Source organism: Erithacus rubecula (genome assembly GCF_903797595.1).
Source record: "Erithacus rubecula genome assembly, chromosome: 27".
NCBI classification, from domain to species: Eukaryota; Metazoa; Chordata; class Aves; order Passeriformes; family Muscicapidae; genus Erithacus; species Erithacus rubecula.
In genome coordinates this window covers 1802297-1824037 of record NC_136679.1, presented here as the reverse complement: position 1 = coordinate 1824037, position 21741 = coordinate 1802297, and the positions used below count along the sequence as shown (strand labels likewise).

The 21741-nt window shown below is 64.4% G+C and overlaps 2 protein-coding genes across 3 annotated transcripts; both read right to left on the bottom strand.

Moving 5' to 3' along the window:
• Nucleotides 1-1277: 1277 nt before the first annotated feature.
• Nucleotides 1278-11263, bottom strand: WIPF2 (WAS/WASL interacting protein family member 2). 2 transcript variants are annotated; one of them, XM_079327622.1, is made up of 8 exons: nt 11123-11213; nt 5239-5351; nt 4936-5068; nt 4681-4797; nt 3613-4263; nt 2381-2587; nt 2171-2272; nt 1278-1470 (listed from the first exon to the last, which is right to left on the bottom strand). In XM_079327622.1, exons 2-8 carry the CDS (start codon nt 5299-5301, stop codon nt 1430-1432), a joined length of 1314 nt encoding a protein of 437 aa, XP_079183748.1. In that variant the 5' UTR covers nt 5302-5351; nt 11123-11213; the 3' UTR covers nt 1278-1429. The 2 variants fall into 2 exon arrangements, with proteins under 2 accessions (XP_079183748.1, XP_079183747.1); XM_079327621.1 differs by lacking the exon at nt 5239-5351 and having other exon boundaries at nt 11123-11263.
• A 660-nt stretch (nt 11264-11923) lies between these two features.
• On the bottom strand, nt 11924-19634 carry RAPGEFL1 (Rap guanine nucleotide exchange factor like 1). Its single transcript, XM_079327868.1, has 15 exons — nt 19106-19634; nt 17160-17238; nt 16408-16558; nt 16238-16335; nt 15684-15796; nt 15346-15513; nt 15168-15265; nt 14927-15049; nt 14664-14842; nt 14493-14583; nt 13711-13761; nt 13375-13462; nt 13231-13295; nt 12904-12958; nt 11924-12177 (listed from the first exon to the last, which is right to left on the bottom strand). The coding sequence occupies exons 1-15, from the start codon at nt 19533-19535 to the stop codon at nt 12053-12055; spliced, it is 1914 nt and encodes a 637-aa protein (XP_079183994.1). The 5' UTR covers nt 19536-19634; the 3' UTR covers nt 11924-12052.
• Between the last annotated feature and the right edge of the window lie 2107 nt (nt 19635-21741).

The following is a 21741-nucleotide window of genomic DNA, read 5'->3' as shown; positions in this document are numbered from 1 at the left end:
ACTGCCGCCCAGTCTTGTCTCGCCATGCTCCCGGTACTCCCCACCCCTCCTCCCAGTATTCCCCACCGCGCTTCCCCCATGCTCCCAGTCCCCACACCCGCCAGTGCCCCCTCCCCCTGCTCCCAGTACCCAGTTCTCCTTCCCAGTGGTCCCAGTGCCACGAGTAACCCCGATCGTTCCTTCCTACTGCCTCGGTGTGCTCCCAGTACCCTCCACCCTGTTTGCCAAAGTGCTCTGTCCCCAGCAGAAAGGAAAGGGGTTCCTGGGGACCCCCCTTAGACAGCGTTCTTGACATCATTTATCACTTTATTACTTTTATTTAAATGTAATTTCCAGCTCCTCCAAATTCCTCTGTTCCCTTTTAAAAGGGCCCCTCGCTCCAGGAGGGGCAGAACCGTGTTGAACCGTTATTTAACCCAAAGGGCAACACTGGGGGGGCTCATTCTCCAGAGAAACCCCCCACTCACCCCTCACCCACCTCGCTCCAGCCTCAACAGGGGAAGGTCCATCATCATAGAAAAAAATCCCCTGAATGAGCCCCAAACCCGTCTGCAGGGGTGGCCCCCCTGCACCCCGTGCCCTTCCTGCTATGGTACAAAGAGATCAGTAACTACGTTAGTGTGACCCCCGCCGTGGGACCACCCGTCGGACAGGGAGTGTAAGGCAAAACATCACCGGCCTCCAGGGCCCCCCCCACGTGCCCCCTGATGCACCAGACCCAGCACAAACGCCCCCTCCCATGGAATTAGTGTTTTCTTGTTAAAATGCTCAAGTTTGGGTGGGGGGGGGTGTCAGCAGTGAGAGCCAGGGGAACCTTGGGGGGGAGTGCCAGGGGAGCAGTGGTTTTGAAGGGTCAGAGGGTCCCCATCAGCCCGGTGCTGTTGGGGTGTCCCTGCGTGGTCCCACTCACGTTCCCCCCCTGCCTCCACTGGCTCCTGTGCAAAAAAGCAATGGGCTGTGCCAGGGTAACAAGGTTCCACCTGGATAACAGGCTTTCCCAGGATAACGAGGCTCTGCCAGCCTGTCCCTGCTTCCCCTCGCTCTGGGGGTCTCACAGCGTGTCCATTCCCTGCCTGACCCCAGCCCCTCTCCATGAGCCCCCCTGGTCCCAACAGCCGGCACACGGCTCGGCCTCAAGTCCCGTGCCCGGCTCCCAGGCAGATCCCGACCCAGGATCCATGAGGAGGAATGAGGGATGGACCCATCCAGGCTTGCCACGAGGTCACTGAGTCCTGGGGGGTGCATAGATGAGGCAGGGCTGGCGGAGCACGCTGGACTGGGGAGATCCGCTTGTCCTGGGAAAACCGGCGAGGCTGGGAGTGTGTCATGCAGGATCCGGGGGGCTGGGAGCTGGGGGGGGGGTCCGGCTGAGGAAGGGGAAGGAGGTCCATGTCTCTGCTCTGCAACAATCCACCTGCACAGCCCGCTTTCACCTGGGGATGGGGGGCAGAGGGGGAGCCCCACGCGTAGCTGGAAGACAAGGAAGCCTGTTGGAAGCGGGAGCTCCGCAGAGCCGGATCCAGCACGTCTGCTTTCCCTCCTCCACACCCCCGCGCCAGCTGCCGGCCCCCCCCGACCTCCCCGCGGAGATCTGGAGCCTGGGATTTGCGCCTGGCAGCAGCCGCTGCAGCCGCACCGAGCTCGGGGCTTTTCAAACCCGCATTAAACATTCATGGCTCTAAAAATAAACGAGCATCCCATTCTCCCCGGAGTCTCCGCCGGGATCCGCAGCGCTGACGCGCAGCACCAAGGGCACTTTGAGCTCTGCCGGGTCCAAGTGCTGGTGATCAGGGACTATCCTGGGATAGGGTCTGCATCCCCCCTGCCCCCACCCAGCCCTGGCTCTGGCTGTGGGGTCCTTCGAGATCCCCTTTGGTATCAAAGGTGCTCAGCAAAGGCAGGAATGAGCCCTGCAGCATTTCCCAGCAGGCAAACTAGGAGCAGCTGGGATAGAGCATCCGCTCAGCCCAAATTTCTGCCCACCCTGCAGCACAGACAGCTGCCTTCAGGGCTTGGTACCCCTGAGAATGGGGCTCAGCACCCCCACAACATAGGCAGGGCCCAGGGCATGGCCACTGCACCACCCACCCTGTGCAGGGACAAATAGGACAGTGTCAGCCACGAGGACACAGGAGGGGAGAGGGAATTCGGGACACCCCCTCCTCCTCACCTCTGTTTGTTTTGCTGGGGTAGATTCTCTGGAAGTATTTATATTCCTCTGGGGCTGGGAAGTCTTCAACAGGATGAAAGGAGTATTTGGATTCAAAGTCATCTGCGAAGAAATGGCAAAAGGTGCAGGTGAGGGAAGGGGTCTGTGAGGGAGCCTGGCCAAAGGCACAGGGCTCAGCTGCGAGGGGGATCCAGGCAGGGTCCCACTCACCCAGGAATGCTCTGACGGTGGAGATGGAGTCCCGGTGCCCGTTCCGCACGGGCGGCGGCGGCGGCGGCCCGGCCGGGGTCCGGGTGGGGGGCGGCGGGGGCTTCCCCCGGCTGGGGGGCTCGGCGGGGCCGTGCAGTCTGTAGGGGGGTGGGGGCGGGGGGGCGTCGCGCCCTCCGTTCCGCAGCATCACGGGCGGGGGCGGCGGAGCTGCGGGGACGGCGGGGTCAGCATTCCCGGGGTCAGCATTCCCGGGGCAAAGCCAGGGACATCCCCGAGCCAGCGTTCCGGGCCAGCTGCTGTGCCAGACCGCGGCCCAGGGATGCTCCTACGCGTGCCCGGAGATTTCCTGTTCGCTCCTGACATCTGCATTCCTCAGCCCTCAACCAGCTGCAGTGCAGGGACCAGCAAGTCCTGCCGCCCCCCAGCTCACCGCCCACCCCTGGGGCTGCTCCCAGCCCACTCTGGGCACAGGTCCCTCCACACCAAAGGGGATCCCAGGAGCAGATATAATTCCGCACATCCCCGAGTCTGAGGGCAGCAGCCCCACGTGGAGCCAAGATGCTGCCTGCCAGGACTGGAAGACACATCTGCAGTGTCACCAAGGCAGTGACAGGACCGACAGCCCCTCTGACCCACCTCTCGCTCCTACCCAGCCTCCAGCAGAAGCTCCGTGGCAGTTCGTGCTCCTCATTAGCCTAATTACACCCGGGCTGACAGAGCAGATCCCCAGCTGTAGCTCTGAGGAGGGATTCTGGCAGGGCCAGAAGGACGGAGTGGCTTGGCAGGGGCCCAGGCAGGAGCTGCGGTCTGGACGGGGAGCCCAGGAGTGCACGGGGGGGCACCGGGGCACAGCCAACACCAGTCTCAGCCACGGGGACACGCTCCCGAGGGCTGCACACCCAGGGAAAGGCTTCTCCCTGCTCTGCCATAGCTTTTTGCACCTTCCCAATGACATTTAGGAAGCTTAGGGAAGCTACGCTCTGTCATGTTCTCATCTCCCAGAACCCAGGAGAGCAAGGCAGGAGTCAGCACCAGGCTTGGACAGAGCTAGATGGTCATGAGACATGAGCAGGGACATGTGTTAAACATGGCACTGCAACTCCTGCCCCAGCTCAGCCCCTACACACATGCAAAAGCCTTTCTGTGCTCCAAAGCCAACTCTTGCCAGCACATCCCACCAACCCCTGATCACCCCAGCTGCCCCCAGGCACCGCAGAGCGAGTGGCTCTTACCTGCTCCACGGCTCGGGGGGTCTCTGGCCGGCGGCGGGGGGCGGCTGCTCTGCAGGGACGGGGAGGCAGCAGTGGGGGGCGGCGGTGCCAGACCCCGCAACGGGCCCGGCGCCTTCCTGTGCAAGGAGTTGTGTCTCTGTGGCAGCTCCGGAGCCAACTCGCTGCTGGGGCTGGAAGGGCCGTTGGGGACACCGGGGGGTTGCCGGTAAGGGGGAGGCGGGGGGGCGAGAGACTGGCCCTGAGCACCCGAGCGGAGGCTGACGGGGGAAGGAGGGGGTTTGATGGGCGGGGGGGCCGGGGGTCCGTCCCTGCTGCCGGGCAGGCGCTGTCCCGGGGTGGGCGGCAGCGGCTTCTCCCGGTTGTAGGGCGAGGCCTTGGCGTGCGCGGCAGGGGGGGCCGGGGGCGCGGCGGCGCGGCGTCCCGGCGGCGGCGGCGGCGGGGCCGAGGAGCTGTGCTTCATGCCGGTGCCGCCAGCGGTGCCGGGCCGGGACAGGTCGGGCAGGGAGGGCCTCTGAGTGCGCGGCAGCTCCGGTGGGGACCCACGGCTGCTGTCGGCATCGTCCTGAGGGCGGCTGTTGCTGGCCGGCACGGGGGGCCTGGGAGCAGCTGCTCGGGAGCCAGGGACTTGCAGTGTTTGTTTAGCGGAGCTGTCTGTGGGGAAGGAGAGCGCAGTGAGGGGTCGGGCACGGCACGGGAGCAGTGACCTGTCCCTGCACAGGACCACGGCTGAGGAGGGCCAGGCTACAGGGACGGCTGTCTGGCACACGCAGGGACTGGCAGCAAGCACAGCCACACACGGCTCCTCTCTCACCACTCTACTCTGTGGCCACCACACAGAACACACAGAGTTCAGCAATATAGGAAACTCCTGCGCCCTCCAAGAGGTCTGTGTGTGGGACAGAGGCTCAACGAGGGCACAGCTGGCCTGTGCCATGCATGGGATGTACTCTAGGATCCTGACTCTAAGCAGCTGAAATCCCCATGGATATACAATGAGATCCTGAACCCCTCCTTGCTCAGGGCCCTCCCCAGGGACCCCCACCCACACCACGGGCCTGTGGCCATTACCTGAGCTGTCCTTGGCTCCCACAGGTCTGAGCTTGGGAACGCCGCCTTGGAAGAGGCCGCCCTTGGGCTGGATGGCGGATGAGCTGGAGCTATAGCTGCCGCCGCTGCCCTTGGGCTCTGAAAGGAGGGAGGCAAAGAGGTTAAGCCTGGAATTATCCGCTCCTCCAATGAGGAGCTGCTGGGAACCAGATGGGCAAGTGCCCTGAAGGGCACAGCAGTGCCCAGCATGGGGCTGGGAGCCTTCTGGAGACTCACTTTCCAGGATGGGTGCACTGCGGTCATTGATTTGGGTCACTTTCCTGAGCTTGGTCCCTTTACAGATGTCCTGCAGGAGAGCCCCGCGGCCCCGCTGCTCCTCCCGGCTCAGCTTCGGCGGTTCCGTGTTCGCCTGGAGAGGAGCAGCAGCTCAGCACCTCCCTGGGACCCCCCACCACAGGAACAGCACATCCCCACCTCCCAGAGCAGCCCACCCCTGCCCCAGCCAGCCTTCTCCAGGGGTAATTCCTCTGGCCCCATGTGGGGACAGGCCACCTCCCCACCCAGAGAGGTGAGCCCTACCTGGCTGAGGGTGGGGGGCGGCGGGGGGCCGGGGGGCGGCGGCGGGGGAGGAGGGATCGGCATCCTGGCGGCTCCGGCTGCTCAGTGCTGGGGGCGGGCCTGGGCACTCATGCCTGAGGGGAGGGAGGAATCAGTCAGGGAATTCGAGGAAAGCCCGCAGCCCCGGTGCCCTGTGCCCGGAGCTCATGCAGAGCAGCAGCTGGAGCTGCTCTGCCAGGCTGTCCCAACACCCTGGAGCAGCAGATCTTAGAGATGGGAACCAGCACATCCCCACCCCAAATCCCCAGGGCCCCCACGGCGCCTGCAGTCAAAACCCAGGACATGTCTCACACAACCACCTCGCTCGGCAGAAAAACCCGGCCAAGCTGATCCTGCACCATCCATCCAGCCCCTCCAGCTGCAGCTGGAGGCTGCTCACACAGGAGTGTGACAGTAGCCTGCCAGCACTGGCACATGGCCCCATGGCCTCTCCAGCTACGGCCAGGGCAAATCTGCCAGATGGCTCCAGCTTCAGCAGCCAGAGCAGCACAGTGCAGCCCAGGACTGCCCTGTGGCTCCCATCCCTGAATTTCCCGACCTCTTGTCTCCTACATCAATAACCCCCCATCACTGACGGCTCTCTGTGCCCCACAGCTCCAAAGCCCCCTCAAAGATGTCCAAGCAATCAGGAAAACCAGCTTTCCCAGCACGGATCTGGCAATGCTCCAACTCAACTCATCAGAAGCCCAGAACGAACCTGTCTGGCACCACGGCTCACCTGGAACAGCTCCCGGGGCTCGGTGGGGCCCGGCAGCTCTGCTTGGCACTGGAGACTGAACACGGAGGGAGTGGGGACAGGAAAAGGAGCCTGAATCACTGGGAGGTCACAGGCCCTCGTGGCACTGACAGCAGTGCTCAGGTAGGGCCTCCCGTAGCACAGGCTCAGGGAATAGGAATGTGATGACTGGAGGCCTTGCTAACCACACGGAGAGTCCCAGGCACACAGGGCAGACCCTGAGGCAGGGGACAAATGTCCCTCTCTGGGCCACAGATGTCCTTCCCACAGGAAAGCCTATTCCACAGTCACTAACGGGAACCACACCACCAAGGAGGAAAGGACAGAGAAGTTTCACACCTGAAACTTCCCATTTCCGAGGCCTGACCTCCAGGGCAGGTGACAGAGGGCACGGGAACAGCCCCTACCGCAAGGAAAGTTCCTTTATGACTCAGGTTTGTACCAGGTATTAACAACCAGATCCCTTCTCACACTCATCTCCTGCTAGATAAACTACAACTTCCTAATCCCACAGGACACAGTCCATCCTCTGTCAGACAGTCCCAAGGTGTGAGAATGGGAAGCAGGGAGCAGCAGCTCCCCCGCCCTCGGGCAAACCACTGGCTTGGGGGTTCAGGGAAATAAATAAATACCTAAACTGCCTTTTAATTAAAATCAACTCTTCCACTCTGTGAGAACTCCTCAGCTACAGCTTCATCAGGAAGAGATTCCTCTCTCTATCTTGTGGCATTTTCCAAGTCATCCAAGACTCCCAAGTCCCCCTAACAAACGTGGGGCTCCTTCACCCCAGCCCGAGCTCAAGGCTCGTCCATCAATCCCTCCGGACACTCCAGTTGGGAACAACACCCAGCAAACCCATGGGGCTGTGCCTTTCCCACTGGAGCAGGATCACAGACGGCTCTGAACGTGCTCGTCTGGGACGTGTTGGAACAGGAACACTTTTCCCTGTGCTCCTTCCCACCCGTAGTGGGATCACGGGGCCAGGGTGGCACGAGTGGCTCCGGGCAGAGCCCCAGCCATGCTGGATCAGCTGCCGGAGGGAATTAGCAGGGATGCAGCTGAGGAACGCGTCAGGTAACGAGACTCCTGACTCGGGCTCGTGTGTCACAGCCCTGAGCCAGCACAGGAGTGATGCCAGGGCCACCACCTCTGCTCCTGACCCATGGGAACGTCACACATTGTGTCCCCGCTCTGCTCCTGCGCCAGCTGGTTACTCCCAGGGTGACACTTCCCTCGGTGGCCCCTGTGACAGGGACTCATCTCACAGACAGACAAACAGGGGTTTGTCAGCTGGTACAAACCAGCCAGTGCCACCCGTGCCAGGCCAGCACTGCTGGAGTCTCTTAGTGTGACCTGGTGACACCCTGAGACAGGCTCCAGACAATCCACAGGGACAATCCACAGGGGCAATCCACAGGGATCTGTAGGACAAGTGGGGTATTCCCACAAACAGATCACGAGTCACTATGTCCCCTCTAAGGTGCCCTTACAGCAAAACCTGTGCTCGGAACCAGGCTCTGACCTAGAAGAGTGAGAGGAAGGGAGAGAAGAGTTTAAGCTAAAGCAGCTTGAGGATAAACTGGAGCTGAATTCCCAAGAAACAGGTCATTCCATTTCGGTGCATGGCCCCGTTCGGGCTGGGGATTAACAGCAAAGGTCACATTGAAAAACCAAAATCGAGAGGCCCTGAACTCAGCACATGGCTGGGAAAAGCTGAGAGCTCTGGGTGGGAACAGTGCCTTTGAAATACAGCCTGGATCTTTCATGTGCAAGAAGACAGACCCAGCTGATACAGATTAGGGAGACAGGAGCTAAATCCTCCAGGAAAAGAAGAAAGGGGGGAGTTCTCCTCCCAGCACCCCTTCATGCCTGGCAGCAGTTATCCCTGAGAACAACACTCCAACTTCTCTGCTCTCCTTCTCCTTTGTTCTTCCTTACCAGGACCCTTCCAAGACACATCAGAGCCTCTGAGGGCTCCATATGCTGTGGTGGCAGCTCCACAGTGGCTAAATCCAGAGACACCAGCAGATAAAAGCTGGGCTGAGGCAGGAGGGGCAGGTTTACACAGTGCCTTTGCTTTTCCAATCCAAACCAAACCTCAGAAAAGCTCTGAGCAAAGCATGAGGAAAACAAGGTGTGAAAAGCTATCCCTTGGGAGGAGGGAGAGATCAGGAGATCGAGGTCACCCTGTGGAAAGCTGCTTCAGAGCTGCTGTTCCACAGGCTGCAGCCCACCATGACCACAGACCCCTCGGCAGTTTTTGGATCATCACTTCCCTGTCAACCCCGAGATCAAAACATTACAAAATCCCACGAACTTGACATTCAGTTGCCCCTAAAAGGAGCAGGACTGGGCAGATCCGGCCCAGCCAGGGAGACACACCACGTTTTCCAGGCATTTTTCAAGTCCCTGTTTGCTGTGGAGGGAATTGAAACGCCCTCCCCAGCAGCAGCCCCCATCCTGCTCCTCCCGGGGGGATTGCTGCTGGAGCAGGACAGGCAGCAGCAGTGACCTTCAGCCGCCTATTTCCTCGCTTTTCAGGGGGATTTGGGCTCCGGGCGGATTTGTATTTCACATTTGCAAGCCCGAGCTGCAGCGCCTCATCCTCAGGGAGGCTTTGAACTGCAGATCAAGAGGAATTTCCACCCTCTGATGTCGGTGCAGAAATGCGGCCGCACCGGTTTGGGAACGACTTCCAAGGCTGGACCTCTCCAACACCCGCCCCCGCGCCTTTATCTTCCCTCTCTTCCCATCCAAACCCGCAGTTCCTTCTTACCCCCTCCCAAATTCAAACCCTGTCCTCCAGCAGCCTGACATTCCTGGCCGCTCCCGAGGAGCTGAGGATGCTACATAAATAATTTATCCTGAGCGACAGCCATCGCAGGATTTAAGGTCATTCAGGCTTTTAAAATCCTATCAGCATGCTTCCCGAGCCGAGCTGCCAGCTCCATTTGGAGCATCCCGCGGAGCCGGCGCATCCCTGCATGCAGACAGACAGACAGACAGACAGACACGCTCGGGCCCCGCGGGATCCAGACGCTCCCTGTGAATTATTAACGACCCGCGGGCGGTGACGAGGCGTTTTTAACAAAACTCCAGAGTTTCTAACTCCTCGGGGATGAGCTCCAGCGCCTCAGTTTCCCCACCCCCCATCACAGAACCTCCCCCCAGCTCAGTCTATCCCTTGCTCCCATCTCAGGTCACTCAGCAGAGGAAACCTTTAATCAGGAGCAAGGAACCCTGTCCCGAAATTCCGCTGCAGCAAAGGGAAAAGCAGGAAAAGCCCGTCCTGCCAGGCCCGCAGCCTTCCCTGCCGCTCCCCCTTTGCCGGGAAGGGAGAGGCGGCACACGAGGGGCCGGGCAGGATCCGCTGAGTTATTCCAGCGGGAGGAAGCGGCAGGAAACGCGGGGACTTCCCGGTTCCTTTCAGCCGGAGCTGGGAATTCCGGGTGCAGCTATCCCAACAGAGTGGGATCCCTTCCCAGCCAGGTGGTCAGGAAGGGAGCAGGGAGTCCTAGATGTGTTTCCCTGGAGCAGGAGGGACAACTCAACTCCAGCGTTGCCCAGAAAATCTGTGGCTGCCCCATCCCTGGAAGTGTTCCAGGTTGGATGGGGATTGGAAAAACCCCTTCCAGTGGAAGATGGGATTTAAAGGGCATTTCCAACTCAAGTAAATCCAGGATGCCATGGAGCTCTGTATCCATGGTCATCCCTAAGCCACCACAGGCTCTTTCTGCTGCACCCCAAATAGTCCCCCCTCTCCCCACAGGCCACAGTACACCCCCAGCCTTCCTGGTTCTGGGCACCCACTGGGGTCCTGAGAAAGGTGGAGGAGTCCAGGGGGTCAGCGTGGGGGTCCAGAGGGGTCCTGGGACTCAATGTGAGGGTCACAGGGGGGTCCTGAGAAGGGCAAAGGGGTCCTGGGCAGACACAGGGGTCACATTGAGGGTCCCTAGCCCCTGGTCCTGCTGGTTCCAGACAGCCCCACAGGGATCTTGGGGAGGGGACCCTGAGCTGACCCAGGAGTCAGCAGGGAGGGGTCAGTGGGGTCACGGTGGGAGTCTCAGAGGTCACAGGGAGAGTCCCAGGGGACACTCTGGGGTCAGAGTCTCCATGCTGGGGGTCCCCATCGTGGGATCCCACACACCTGACCCCAGTATTTCTGGGTACCCCCAGGCTGGGGGTCCAGGGAGCTCCTGGGGAGGGGTGGAAGAGTCCAGGGCATCAATATGGGGGTCTCAGAGGGGTCACAGTGGGGGTGCCAGGCCCCCAGCCTTGCCAGCTCTGGAGACCCTCAGGTTGGGGGTCCTGGGGTGGGGTCCCTGAGGACATCCTGGGGTCAGAGTGAAGGGGTCCAGGGGTCAGTGTAGGGATCTCAGGGCAGTCCCTGAGGACACCCTGGGGTCAGGGTGGAGGTGCCAGACCCCTGGTCCAGCTGGCTCCAGCCAACCCAAAAATGAGAGTCCAAGGACAGGTAGAGAAGTCCAGGAGGTCAGTGTGGGGATCCCAGGGGGGTCTCAGGCCATGAGTCCCGCCAGCTCCAGGCACACCCAGGGTGGGGGTACAAGGAGGGTTCTGGGGAAGGATCCCACAGATAATTCAAGAGTCAGGGTGGAGGGGTCAAGGGCAGTGCGGGGGTCTCAGTGGAAGCCCACGGGGGTCCTGGGGACAGGTCTCAGAGGAGACTTGGAGGTCAGAGTGGGGGTCTCCATGGGAAGGGGGTCACAGGTCCCCAGACCCACCCAAGCGAGGGGTACAGAGCAGTTGTGGGGAAGGGGCCGGACGTGACCCAGGGAGGTGGGAGATCTCACAGCCGTCCCAAGGGTGAGGGTGGGAGGGTCCGGGGGGTCCATGTGGAGCCCCCCCGGCCTCGCCGGTTCCTGGCACTCCACACCCATCCCAGGGACCCTCAGCCGGCCCCAGGGACCCCCCAGACCCGCGCAGGCCTCAGCGCACCCCCCGCCCCGCCGGCCCCAGGCTCTGCACAGGCCTCACGCGCCCACCCCAAACCACCACACCCCGCCCAGGACTCCCGCGGCCGCAGCCCCGGCCCCCCCGAGCCCCGCTCGCCCCGGCCCCGCCGATGCCCCCCGGCCCTCCCCCGCTCACCCGCGGCTCCTCCCGCCGCTCCCGGCCCCGGCCCCAGCCCCGCCGAACGAAATGGCGGCCGTGGCGCTTCTGGGCCTGCGCGACCGAACCGGATGTGGGCCGGGCACGGCGGGGCAGCGGCGCCATGATGAGAAGGTCGGGCGGCCATGAGGGGATGGTCCATCACCGCCATCTTGGGAAGGTCATGCCCGCTCCGTGAGCGACCATGGCCGGAGCGTCTCGGTGACCGGAGATGGAGAGTCACCACCCGTAAGAAATTCCCCACTCTGCGCTGAAACGCTGCTGAAGGCCCGGGGTGCTGCGCCAGAGCGCGGCCACGCCGCCTGTCCCCTCCCCTTCCGCCATATTGAGAAGGTTAACAGCCGCCATGTTGGGAAGGTCGGCGGAAACCTTGGTTGGTGCCATGTTTGGAAGGTCAAAGGTTGGTTTCGTATTGCCGCCATCTTGGGAAGGTCGGCTCCACCTCGTCACTGCCGAGGCATGACGTCACCGATAGCGAGCTATGACGTCACTCCCACAACAACCTCAACTCCTAGCACGACATTAGAGACAGGTGCTGGGACAGACTTTTATTGGGGCTCCCCACCCCACCCCCAGCTTGATTTTTTTTTTTTTTTTTCCATTTTTCCTCCTTTTTCTTAAAAAATAAATGTACAATTCCGGACAGCGGCAGTACAAAATATACACGTCTGGGGGGGAGGGGACAGGCCACATATACAAAAATAGAGGGGACGGGGGGGCCCCTGTGCCCCAGCCAAGGGAGAGGGGGGCAGAGAGGGATGCGCCAGGGGGGTGCCCAAACCCACACCCCCCCCCCAAGGGTGGGGGCAGCACCCAAGGGCCGGGGCTGGGCAAAGTGCGTCAGTGCTGGGGGGCTCCGGGCCCCCCGGGGGGGTCCCGGGGTTTGGGGGTCCCGGGGTGAGCCCCCCCTCACTGGCTGCCGGGCTCCAGCTTGTAGGAGAGCTCGAAGAGCAGGTTCTGGTTGTCGATGACACGCAGCTGCCGCACGTAAGCCTTGGTCTGCAGCTGGGCTGGGGACGCCTCCAGCTCCAGGCCTGGGAACAGGGATGGGGAAATGGGGACGGGGAAATGCAGAGTGGGAAGGGAGAGGATGGGGGTGGAGGGGAGGAAGGGATGGGCATGGAAAGGTAGAAGATGGGAGTGTGGGAATGGGGATGTGGGGACAGGGATGAAGGGATGGGGGTTCAGGCATGCAGGGATGCAGAATGAAGGGATGATGGATGAGGATGCAGGGACATAGACAAAGAGGTGTGAGGATGCTCTGGCCACATCCCCATCCCTCAGGGCCAGCACCACAGGTTCAGGGCCATGTGGGCCTCCCCAGCAGTGCCCCCCCCTGCCCCAGCAGTGCCCCCCCTGCCCCAGCAGTGCCCCCCCAATCCCAGCAGTGCCCCCCCCAATCCCAGCAGTGCCCCCCCAATCCCAGCAGTGCCCCCCCTGCCCCAGCAGTGCCCCCCCAATCCCAGCAGTGCCCCCCCCAATCCCAGCGGTGCCTCCTCTGCCCCAGCAGTGCCCCCCAATCCCAGCAGTGCCCCCCAATCCCAGCAGTGCCCCCCCAATCCCAGCAGTGCCCGGCCCCAGCAGTGCCCCCCAATCCCAGCAGTGCCCCCCAATCCCAGCAGTGCCCCCCCCGGCCCCAGCAGTGCCCCCCAATCCCAGCAGTTCCCCCCAGTCCCAGCAGTTCCCCCCCAGTCCCAGCAGTGCCCCCCCAATCCCAGCAGTGCCCCCCCAGTCCCAGCAGTGCCCCCTCCCCCACTCACAGAGGGGGCGGCTCCGGTACTTCCTCACAGTTCTCACTTTCTCAGCGATGCAGTGCTGGGGCACAGAGAGACCCCAGAGTCAGCCCGAGACCCCCCCACTCCCCCCAGGGACCACTGACCCCCCCCAGGAGCCTCCTGCACACCCCCCACCCTCAGGAACACCCCTGGATCCTCTCTGCACCCAGGAAACCTTGAACCCTCCCACGCCCCCAGACAGGGGAGCCCCAAACCCTCAGGGCAGGGGGGTCCTCCAGCCCCTCAGGGGAGTCCCCTCTCCCCTGGCCTCATCCTGGGGGTCCCTCTGCCCCATTTTCCCCAAGAACCCACCAGTTTCTCCACGTTGACCAGCCCATCCAGGAGGGTCTTGCTGCCTTCATGCAGGAAGGTCAGATCTGGGGGAGAGAGGGGGTAATGAGGGGGTCCCATGGGGACCCCAACCCACGGAGGGAAAGCCCCTGAGACCCCCCTCACCTTTGAGGATGAGTGGCACAAAGGGGATGAGGGGGGGCTTCATCTTGGCCAGCACTTCCCGGTAGGTCTTGTGGTTCCTGCAGGGGTCCTGAGGGGGATTCAGGGGGGTCAGGCTTTGGGGGGCTCCCCAGGGGGGCCCTGGATCCCCTTCCCCATGCTGGTGGCCATGGGAGAGAGGAGTAAAGACACCCCAGGACACCCTGGGACACCTCAGGGATGTCCCCTGGTCACAGCAGCCCAAAGACCCCCAGGGGAGGCCTGGGGACCCTCAAACACCCCCAGGAAAGGCCTGGGGACCCCTCAACACCCACAGCAGCCCCCACACCTCTCACCTACCGTCAGGTTCTCAAACTTTCGAAACAGATTCTTGAATTTCCCTGGGAGCTTCTGGAAGATAAAAAAGGGGAGAGGGTAAGGTATCAACCAGCAGAGCCAGGGAGCACCAAAGGAGAGGGCAGGAGGCTCTGGGACAACCCAGTAAAGGGTCAGGGAGCATCTGAGGGTGTCCAGAAAGGTTCAGGAAGGTTTGGAAGCATCCAGGGGTGGTTTGAGAGCACCCAGAGGAGTCCTGGAAGCATTGAGGTGGGGTGGAGAGCTTCTAGAGGGCTCCAAGAGCACTCAAAGTGGGGTCTGGAGCAGCCAGGTGTGGGCACGAGCATCCCAGGGGTCCTGGGAGCACCTGGGTGGTGTCAGGGAGAACCCAGGGGTGGTCCAGGAGCATCCAGAGAGTCCTGGGAGCACTGGAGGGCAGGGTGGGAGCACCCAGGGGCAGTTTAGGAGCACCCAGAGAAATTCTGGGAGTACTGAGGGGGAAGGGAGTTCCTGGGGCGTTCCAAGAACACACAGGGGAGGTCTGAAATAACCCAGGAGGGGTCTAGAAGGACACAGGTGGGGGCATGGACACCCTAAGGATCCAGGGAGCACCCAGGGCTGGTCCGGGAGCATCCAGAGAGTCCTGAGAGCACTGGAGGGTGGGATGGGAACACCCAGAGGGAACAGGCAGCACCCAGGAGCGGTCTGGGATCACCCAGGAAAGGGTCAGGGAGTTTTGGGGGGCGTTCAGAAGGGCACAGGAGGATGTGGGAGCAGCGCGGGGGCCGGGGCAGCCCCGCTCTCACCTCCCAGGTGAGGCGCAGGCGGCTGACGGCGGCGTTGTTGAGGCCGATGACGATGGCGTAGAAGGAGAGCATGTCCTGGTTCTGCTTACAGCTGGTGGGGGACAGCGTGAGGGGCGGGCTGGGCACGCAGGGACCCCCCTGCAGCCCCTCCCCTGTGTCCCCCCCACTCACATGGCAGCGATCTTGATGAGCTTCTTGAGGAGGTGGGCGCGCTTGCCCAGCCCCTCGCAGAGCAGCAGCTCCGTGCCCACCCAGTGCTGCACCTCGCTGCAGCGCTGCAGCAGCAGCTCCAGGTTCGCCGTCTCCCGCCGGCCCCGCTCCCCGTGGAACACGTAATCCACGAATTCCAGCTGCGGGGGATGCACACATTCCATCAGAGCCGCCCTTCCTCCACAGTGCACCGACCCCCACCGAGCCCCCCGAGCCCCCCAAACCTCGTGGATGCAGCGGAAGAGCTCCCAGTGGAAGGCGGTGAGGTGGTTGGCGACATCTTCGGGCTCGGCTCGGTGGATCTCGGTGTCACCCGGGACCACCTGGATCTCCTCGGGCAGCGGCACCTGCGAGGGGACAGCGGGGACACTCAGGGGGCGCCGAGAGGGTCCCCCCCGTTCTGTGCCAGGGGTGATGGCGGTGCCAGGGCAGCTGATGGGGGGGTCCCTGCCCCACGGCGCTCACCAGCGAGTCGAAGGTGTCCCTGGTGCAGGCGAAGAGGTGGCTGTTGATGCCCAGGGTGGTGAACACGCACTCCTCGCTGGGCTGCAGCACCGCTTTCTCTGCCGAGGGGCACAGGGCGGGGGTCAGCACCTGCCGGACCCCCAGCCCTGCCCGCAGCCCCGCTCGGTCCCACGGGCACCTCCGGACGAGGCCATGGTGACCAGGATGAGCGCGTCCCCCCGGCTGCTCTGCTCCTCCGAGTACTGCAGCTTCTCGGTGACCGAGGCCAGGATGTCCTGCACCGAGGCCGAGAGGCGGCTGCGGATGGTGACGTACGAGTGGTCGGGCATGTACACGCGGCAGAAAACTGGGGAGAGGGCGGGGAGTCAGCGCCGGGCACCCCCACACCACCCCGGGCACTGCCCACCGGGGAAACTGAGGCACGGAGCAGACCCGGAGAGGGCACGGCTCCGTACAGCGGCTCGTGGGTCACGGAGGGGACCCCAGCCCCCCTCAGCTCTCCCCACAGTCACTCACTCTCGTCAGAACCCCGAAATGCCACCCGGGTCTGCAGGCAGGAGTCGATGCGTCGGAAATGCCGGAACAGCGGCTTCACCTGCTTGTTCGGGGGAGGGGTCTCGTCGGCCACCCTGGGGGCACAGGACAGGGCTCAGGCAGGGCCCCGGACCCCCGGGGCGCATCCCGAGACCCGCGGGGTGCCCTGGCAGCCCCACCCAGGGGAGGGTGGGCACAAGAGGAGGGTGGGCACGAGGGTGCAGTGGGGAGGGGTCCAAGGCTGAGCACGGTGAGGGCACGAAGGGGGCACAAAGTTGGATGTGAAGGTGTAACCAGGAGGGCACCAGGGTGGGCTGTTACTGACCCCTCCAGCACCTGGGCACTGCCAAAACTCCTTGTCCTTCTTGGGGACCCCCAGGGACCTCCTGACCCAGAGGGAACCTCAGGACCCCCTGTCCTACCTGGGGATCCCTTGTCCACAGGGACCCCAGACTCCATAGGACTGTCTGGGAACCCCTCCCCGGTGGTGACCCCTGACCACCAGGCACCCCTAGGCCCCCCGATCCTCTTCTCACTTGAGCTCCACAGTCTCCACAAGCTGGTGCAGCTTGATGATCTCATCCTCCAGCTCGTGGTAGAGGGACGTGTCCTTCATGATGAGCAGGTAAAGCTCCTGCGGGGCAAGAGGGGTCAGGACCGGGACTGCAGGACACTGAGGGGGGGGGGGGGACACGGGGACACCCACCTTGATGACCTTCCCGGCGCTCTCCTCCTCCTGCAGCAGCCCCTTGTAGGTCTCGAGGAAGTGCAGCAGCACGGCCAGCACCGCCCGCTTGCGCCGCAGCCCCGACCCCTCCTCCCAGCGCGCCGGGGGGCTGCCCGCCGCCAGCACGAAGGTGGCATTGTCAAGGAGATGCCACGGCAAGGAGGGACCCTCGGCCACCCCCCAGCACCCGCTGTACCTCAGTGAGGGTCGTTGTGCCCTCCCTGGTAGCACCACACTGCCCACCTTGCACCCAAACCTGTAGCCCACCCTCTCAGCACTCCAGTTCCCTCCTTGCTGCTCCTGTGAGCCCCCCATAGCACCTCGCCGCCCTCCCCATGTCCCCCTTCTCCTTGCAGTCCCATGCCCACCCTTTTGTCCCCCTTGTGCAATTCACAGCAACCTGGTGCCCATGCTGGTGCTCTCCTGGTTGCACCCTCATGCCAACTCTTGTGCCACCACCATGCCCCCTTCATGGCTCCCTTATGCCCACCCTAACTGAACCCCAATTCCCTCATCATGCCCAGCCTCAGACCACCCCTCATTTCACCCTCGTGCCCTCCTCATGCCCTCCCTGTGCTCTCAATGGGCATCTCCCCATTGCACCCACTCTTCTGTCCCTTCACAGTGGGAATCCTTGTTTCCACCCTCACTGAACCCCAGTGCCCTCCTCATGCCCAACCTCCGACCCCTCCTCGCCCACCCTCGTGGCCCCCCGGGGCCCCCCAGGATATTGCTGGTGCAGCTGCTGCAGGAAGCGCTCGGTGGGCAGGAACAGCGAGTGGGTGAGCACGATATCATCCAGCAGCGATTCTGAGGGGGGGACAGGGGAACAGGTGTGGGCATCCGACCCCCACCGAGCCCCCCCGGGGCTCCCATGCCCGGCGGGGCGGATGGGTGAGGGCAGCGATGGTAATTCCCAGGGTGACACCGGGAGAGGCCGAGCCCCACGCGAACCCCCCCGCGCCGGCGCTGACTCAGGGCCCGCTCCCAGCCCCGGGGCAGCCGGGCCCGGCCGAGCCGGTGTGGGGGCAGAGGCGCCGGCAGGGCGGGACCGGGGCCGCGACGCCCCGGCACACCCGGGAGCCCCGTGAGAGCACAGCAGGACACGGCCAAGGGAAACTGAGGCAGGCAGCTTGAGGCACGCAGGGCGGGTGCCACAGCCGGGCTCTCTGGGGCAGCATGGGTGGCACCACACTGAGAAGGTGTTTTGGCAAGGCCAGGTGAGCCAAGGGCCCGGTACCGGCGTCTGTGCCCGTCAGAGCTGGCATCAGTCACCACCACGACCTTTGGACAAGGCACCGCTCCCACGTCTGGCACCAGCACAACCCTCGAGGGTGCCCAAGGGCTGTGCCCACATGTCCCAGGGAGACAGTGGTGGGACCCCAGAGCCCTTCCAAGACCCAAGGACCTGACCCACAGAGCACAGCATCCACCCAGTCACACCCCAGGCGCCCCCCAGACCGTTAACCCGGTCACGGATCAGTGCCAAGCCAGGGCAGAGGGTCCCCTGGCACCCCCGCGCCGGGCACAGCACCCACGGGGCATCAGCTGCTGCCGAAAGCAGGGCACAGCAGTCTGGGCACAGGGACAGGCAGGGCACCAGCAGCACGGTACGTACACAGCTCCCAGCTGTCCCAGCCCCCTGCGCCGAGTGCAGCCCCCTCCGAGGTTCTGCCTGTGGGGCAGGAGTTGAACACTCCCCCCATCCCTTCAGGCTGCAGCCCCTTCCAGCCCTGCCTCAGTTTCCCCATCCCACTGCAGCAGTCATGCTCTACCCCAGAGTAACAGGGACGTTTCCTTGTGTCGGGACCCCCATGCTGGCTCCTGCCCCCCTGCTCCCTGCCAGCCCAGGCACCACCAGGCCTGGCAGCTTGTTTGTGCAGGCAGGACCTGGCGCTGCCAGTCCCAGCTCGCCCCTACCCGAGGGCTCCTCTTGTCGGTGGTTGCACCCAATCCCAGCCCTGGCATCACTGGAGCAGGGGGCTGGCAGTGGTTTGGGGTCCCCGACGGCCTCTGGTCCCTGCAGCCGAGTGGGATTGGCCGGGACAGGGGATCCCTGTGGTGTGGAAAAGGCTCCCACCCACCTGCACCCAGTCTGGCTCCCATCCAGCTCTGGCACCAAAACCATCCCAAGACCCGAGCACAGGGAGCAATGGTGGGACAGCACCAGGAGCACAGTGCCAGAGGAAAGGGGCGTCCAACCGCCCCCCCTCCTCCACTGCAGCTCCCGTGGGGCTAATTTTAGCACCAAGAGGATGTTAGGGACCATTCAACCGGGAGGTGGATGCTGCAGTGACTGCCGGTGCCCGGCCACCCCCGGTCCCTACCGAGCTGGCGCTGTTATTGAGCCCATATTCCCTTGCCAACACCTCTGCAGTGCTGAACCCGCGGAACCCCTGCCCACCGCGCTGCCACTGGTGCCCTGTCCCGGCGGGGACCCAGCCTTGACCTTGTCACCCCAACCGGGCACCGCTGTGCCCTGTGCAGGGCCACCCGCCTCACCGGGCACAGGGGTCCCCCAGCCCCCTGTCTCCCACCCCAGCATCCACCAGCGCATCCCTCTCGCAAGCAGCGGCCGCCCCCGGTCTCTCTCCGCTCCGCCGCATCGCCCGCGATCCACGCGCTCCCCGCCCCGCGCAGCCCCGCAGCCCGTCCCGGCGGTCCCGCAGCCCCGTACCTGCCCCGCAGCCCCTCCCGTGGGCAGGCGCCGGCAGCCGGTCCAGGAGGGCGGCCAGGAGCCGCTCGGGGGGCGCGGGCGCGGCGGGGGCGCAGCCGCAGCCGCAGCAGCACCGGGCGGCGGGCGGCGGCTCCGGGCTCGGCGGTTCCCGGTCACGGTCCCGGTCACGATCGCGCTCGCAGCCCGGTGACGGGTCCTCAGGGGAGCGGAGCGGAGCCTCGGGCGGTCGTAGCTCCAGCCAGCGGCCCTCGCCCCCCGGTACCGGCCCCGCGGGCCCCGCCGGCTCCTCGGGGGAGGAGGGCGGGCGAGACAGGCTCTGCCGCCGCGGCGCCGGCACCGACCCCGGCCCCGGTACCTGTCCCGGGGGGGCGGCGGGGCGGACGGGCAGGTGCGAGCCCGGCTTCTTCAGCAACTTCTCCAGCGGCTTCATGGCCGCCCGGGCGCGGCGGCGGCGGCGGCTCAGGGGCCCATCGGCGGCGGCGGCGGCTCCGTTCGGCTCCGCTCAGGCTCGGGCCGCGGCGCCGCTCCCCGCCCGCCCCGCACCGGCTGCGCGTTGCGCCCGCCCCACACCGGCCCCGCCGCCAGCGCCGCCCCGCCCCGTTACGGGCCCCGCCGCCGCCGACCCCCGGCACCTGCCCGCCCCTTTCCCCGCACCGCCGCCGCCCCCGGGCCCGCCAACGGCACCTGCCCGCCCCCTCCCCGCACCGCCGCACTCGGTACCGAACCCGCCCCGGCGCTGCGGTGACACCGGCTGGCACCAGGACACGGTCACCCCCCGCTTCCCCTCACAGGTGATGCATTACACACCCCCGCATCCATCTCCCCGCATTCTCCTGTCGCATCCCCGAGGTACCACGCACCGCCCCCCTTCCACACCCGTACAGCCTGGGGGGGCACAGCCCAGAGCCTGTCACCCCTCGCTGTCACACACCGCGACCAGGGGGCACAGCCCCACAGCCACGTGCTGCCTCACAACCCCGGCACACCCCCGGCACACCCCCGTGCCCGGTTCCCCCCCGCACACCCACAGTTTCCCCACGCCAGCGCAAGGGGCACATGGCACTGCCACCCCCAGAATGCTGCCCCTCACAAGTGTCCCCTGCATGGGGGCACATCCCCAGCTGTGGGGTGACCCACAGCCCAGCTCTGTGCACCCGGCGCAGCGTGGGAAAGGGCCGGGTGTGGGTGCGAGACCCCCCACCCTGGCAGCCCTGGGGCTGGGTTCCCCCCGCGGGCAGGGTGGGCAGGGTGGGTGGCTGCCAGACCCCCCCACTTCCGCAGCCTGCCAGGCTGGAACGGGCCCCGGCATGCCGGGGCAGGTGCCGGGGCAGGTTCTGGGGCAGGGCAGGGCGAGATGTGGCGCTTGCCTGGGGCTGATCCTCCTGCCCCACTCCCGCGGGGTGCTGAGCACCCAATCCTGCCCATGCCCACTGCCCCCAGCCCCACCTTGCACCCTCTGGACAGGCCAGTGTGTGCCAGTCCACTTCTCCCGGGTCCATCCCCCTGAAAAACCACCAGGGATACCAGGGAGGGCCCTGTGGAAGCTCCGAGGTGGGATGGTGGCAGCGGCTGGGGGACACAGCAGTGGCCCCATGGCCTTTGCTGGGCCCCGCTGCTCAGGGGGTTTGGCAGAGATGGAGGAACGAGGGTCCCGGCAGCTCCCGCTTTGTTCCCGCTTCGCCTCCACCCGGCAGTTGCCTGGCAACTCCATCCATGCGGCTGCCAGAGAGCGGCAAAACACGTCCCCACATCCCCATCCCCATTCCCTTCCCCATCCCCATCCCCATCCCCATTCCCATTCCCATTCCCATTCCCATCCCCATTCCCATTCCCATTCCCATTCCCATCCCCATCCCCCCATCCCCATCCCCATCTCCATCCCCATCCCCATTCCCATCCCCATCCCCATTCCCATTCCCATCCCCATCCCCCCATCCCCATCCCCATCCCCATCCTCAACCCCATCCCCATCCCCATCCCCATCCCCATCCCCATCCCCATCCCCATCCCCATCCCCATCCCCAGCTGCAAGAGGTCCTGTCAGGATGGCACAGCACAGCATGGCCCAGCACGTCCCTCCTCTGTTACTCCAGCCTCCAGCATCCAGATCCCCCCACTCCATTTAACACCCCCAAAAAATCCCACTCTGCTGAGCTCCTACATCCCCTTTCCCCACAGCATCCAGACAAGGGTTGCAAGTGGTGCTGCTGGCCAGGTTCAGCCATGCAGGGAGGGGATTGTCCTGACAGCAGGAGAGGAAACTGAGGCACAGAGAGACCCCCTGAGACCCCACTTGCTGGTGGCAATAGGGATGCTCTGGGCCACACGAGCAGGAGGGACCTGGAGCACTGTGGCATGCTACAGGCAATGCTCCCCCTGGAAAAAGTGCCCCAGATTTGGCCAGTCCCATCCCCTCTCCCCATGTCGGCAGGGATGGGGGCATTGCTGGCGCAGAGTGAACTATTGGCTTAATTAATCTGCTGTTATTTCTCCTAACGAGCTGGGATCTGGAGCGGGCGCTTCCCTGGGTTGGCAGCCAGCACATTCCCCGCCCCAGCAGTGAGCCGGGGGTGCGAAGCCTCCAGGCACTGCTCAAAACAGACCATGTGTAGGAGGGAAAAATTACACCCCGGGAA

What these genes read in the sequence shown, in the direction of transcription:
- RAPGEFL1 (XM_079327868.1), bottom strand. Translation starts at nt 19,535, where the DNA reads ATGAAGCCGCTGGAGAAGTTGCTGAAGAAGCCGGGCTCGCACCTGCCC. An exon ending in CTCATCAAGATCGCTGCCAT is followed by an intron (nt 14,584 to 14,663) that starts GTGAGTGGGGGG and finishes GTCCCCCACCAG; the next exon opens with CTGTAAGCAGAACCAGGACA. An exon ending in TGGTCAACGTGGAGAAACTG is followed by an intron (nt 12,959 to 13,230) that starts GTGGGTTCTTGG and finishes TCTGTGCCCCAG; the next exon opens with CACTGCATCGCTGAGAAAGT.
- WIPF2 (XM_079327621.1), bottom strand. Translation starts at nt 11,248, where the DNA reads ATGGCGCCGCTGCCCCGCCGTGCCCGGCCCACATCCGGTTCGGTCGCG. An exon ending in CCCCCCGAGCCGTGGAGCAG is followed by an intron (nt 2,588 to 3,612) that starts GTAAGAGCCACT and finishes CCGTCCCCGCAG; the next exon opens with CTCCGCCGCCCCCGCCCGTG. An exon ending in CACCGTCAGAGCATTCCTGG is followed by an intron (nt 2,273 to 2,380) that starts GTGAGTGGGACC and finishes ATTTCTTCGCAG; the next exon opens with ATGACTTTGAATCCAAATAC.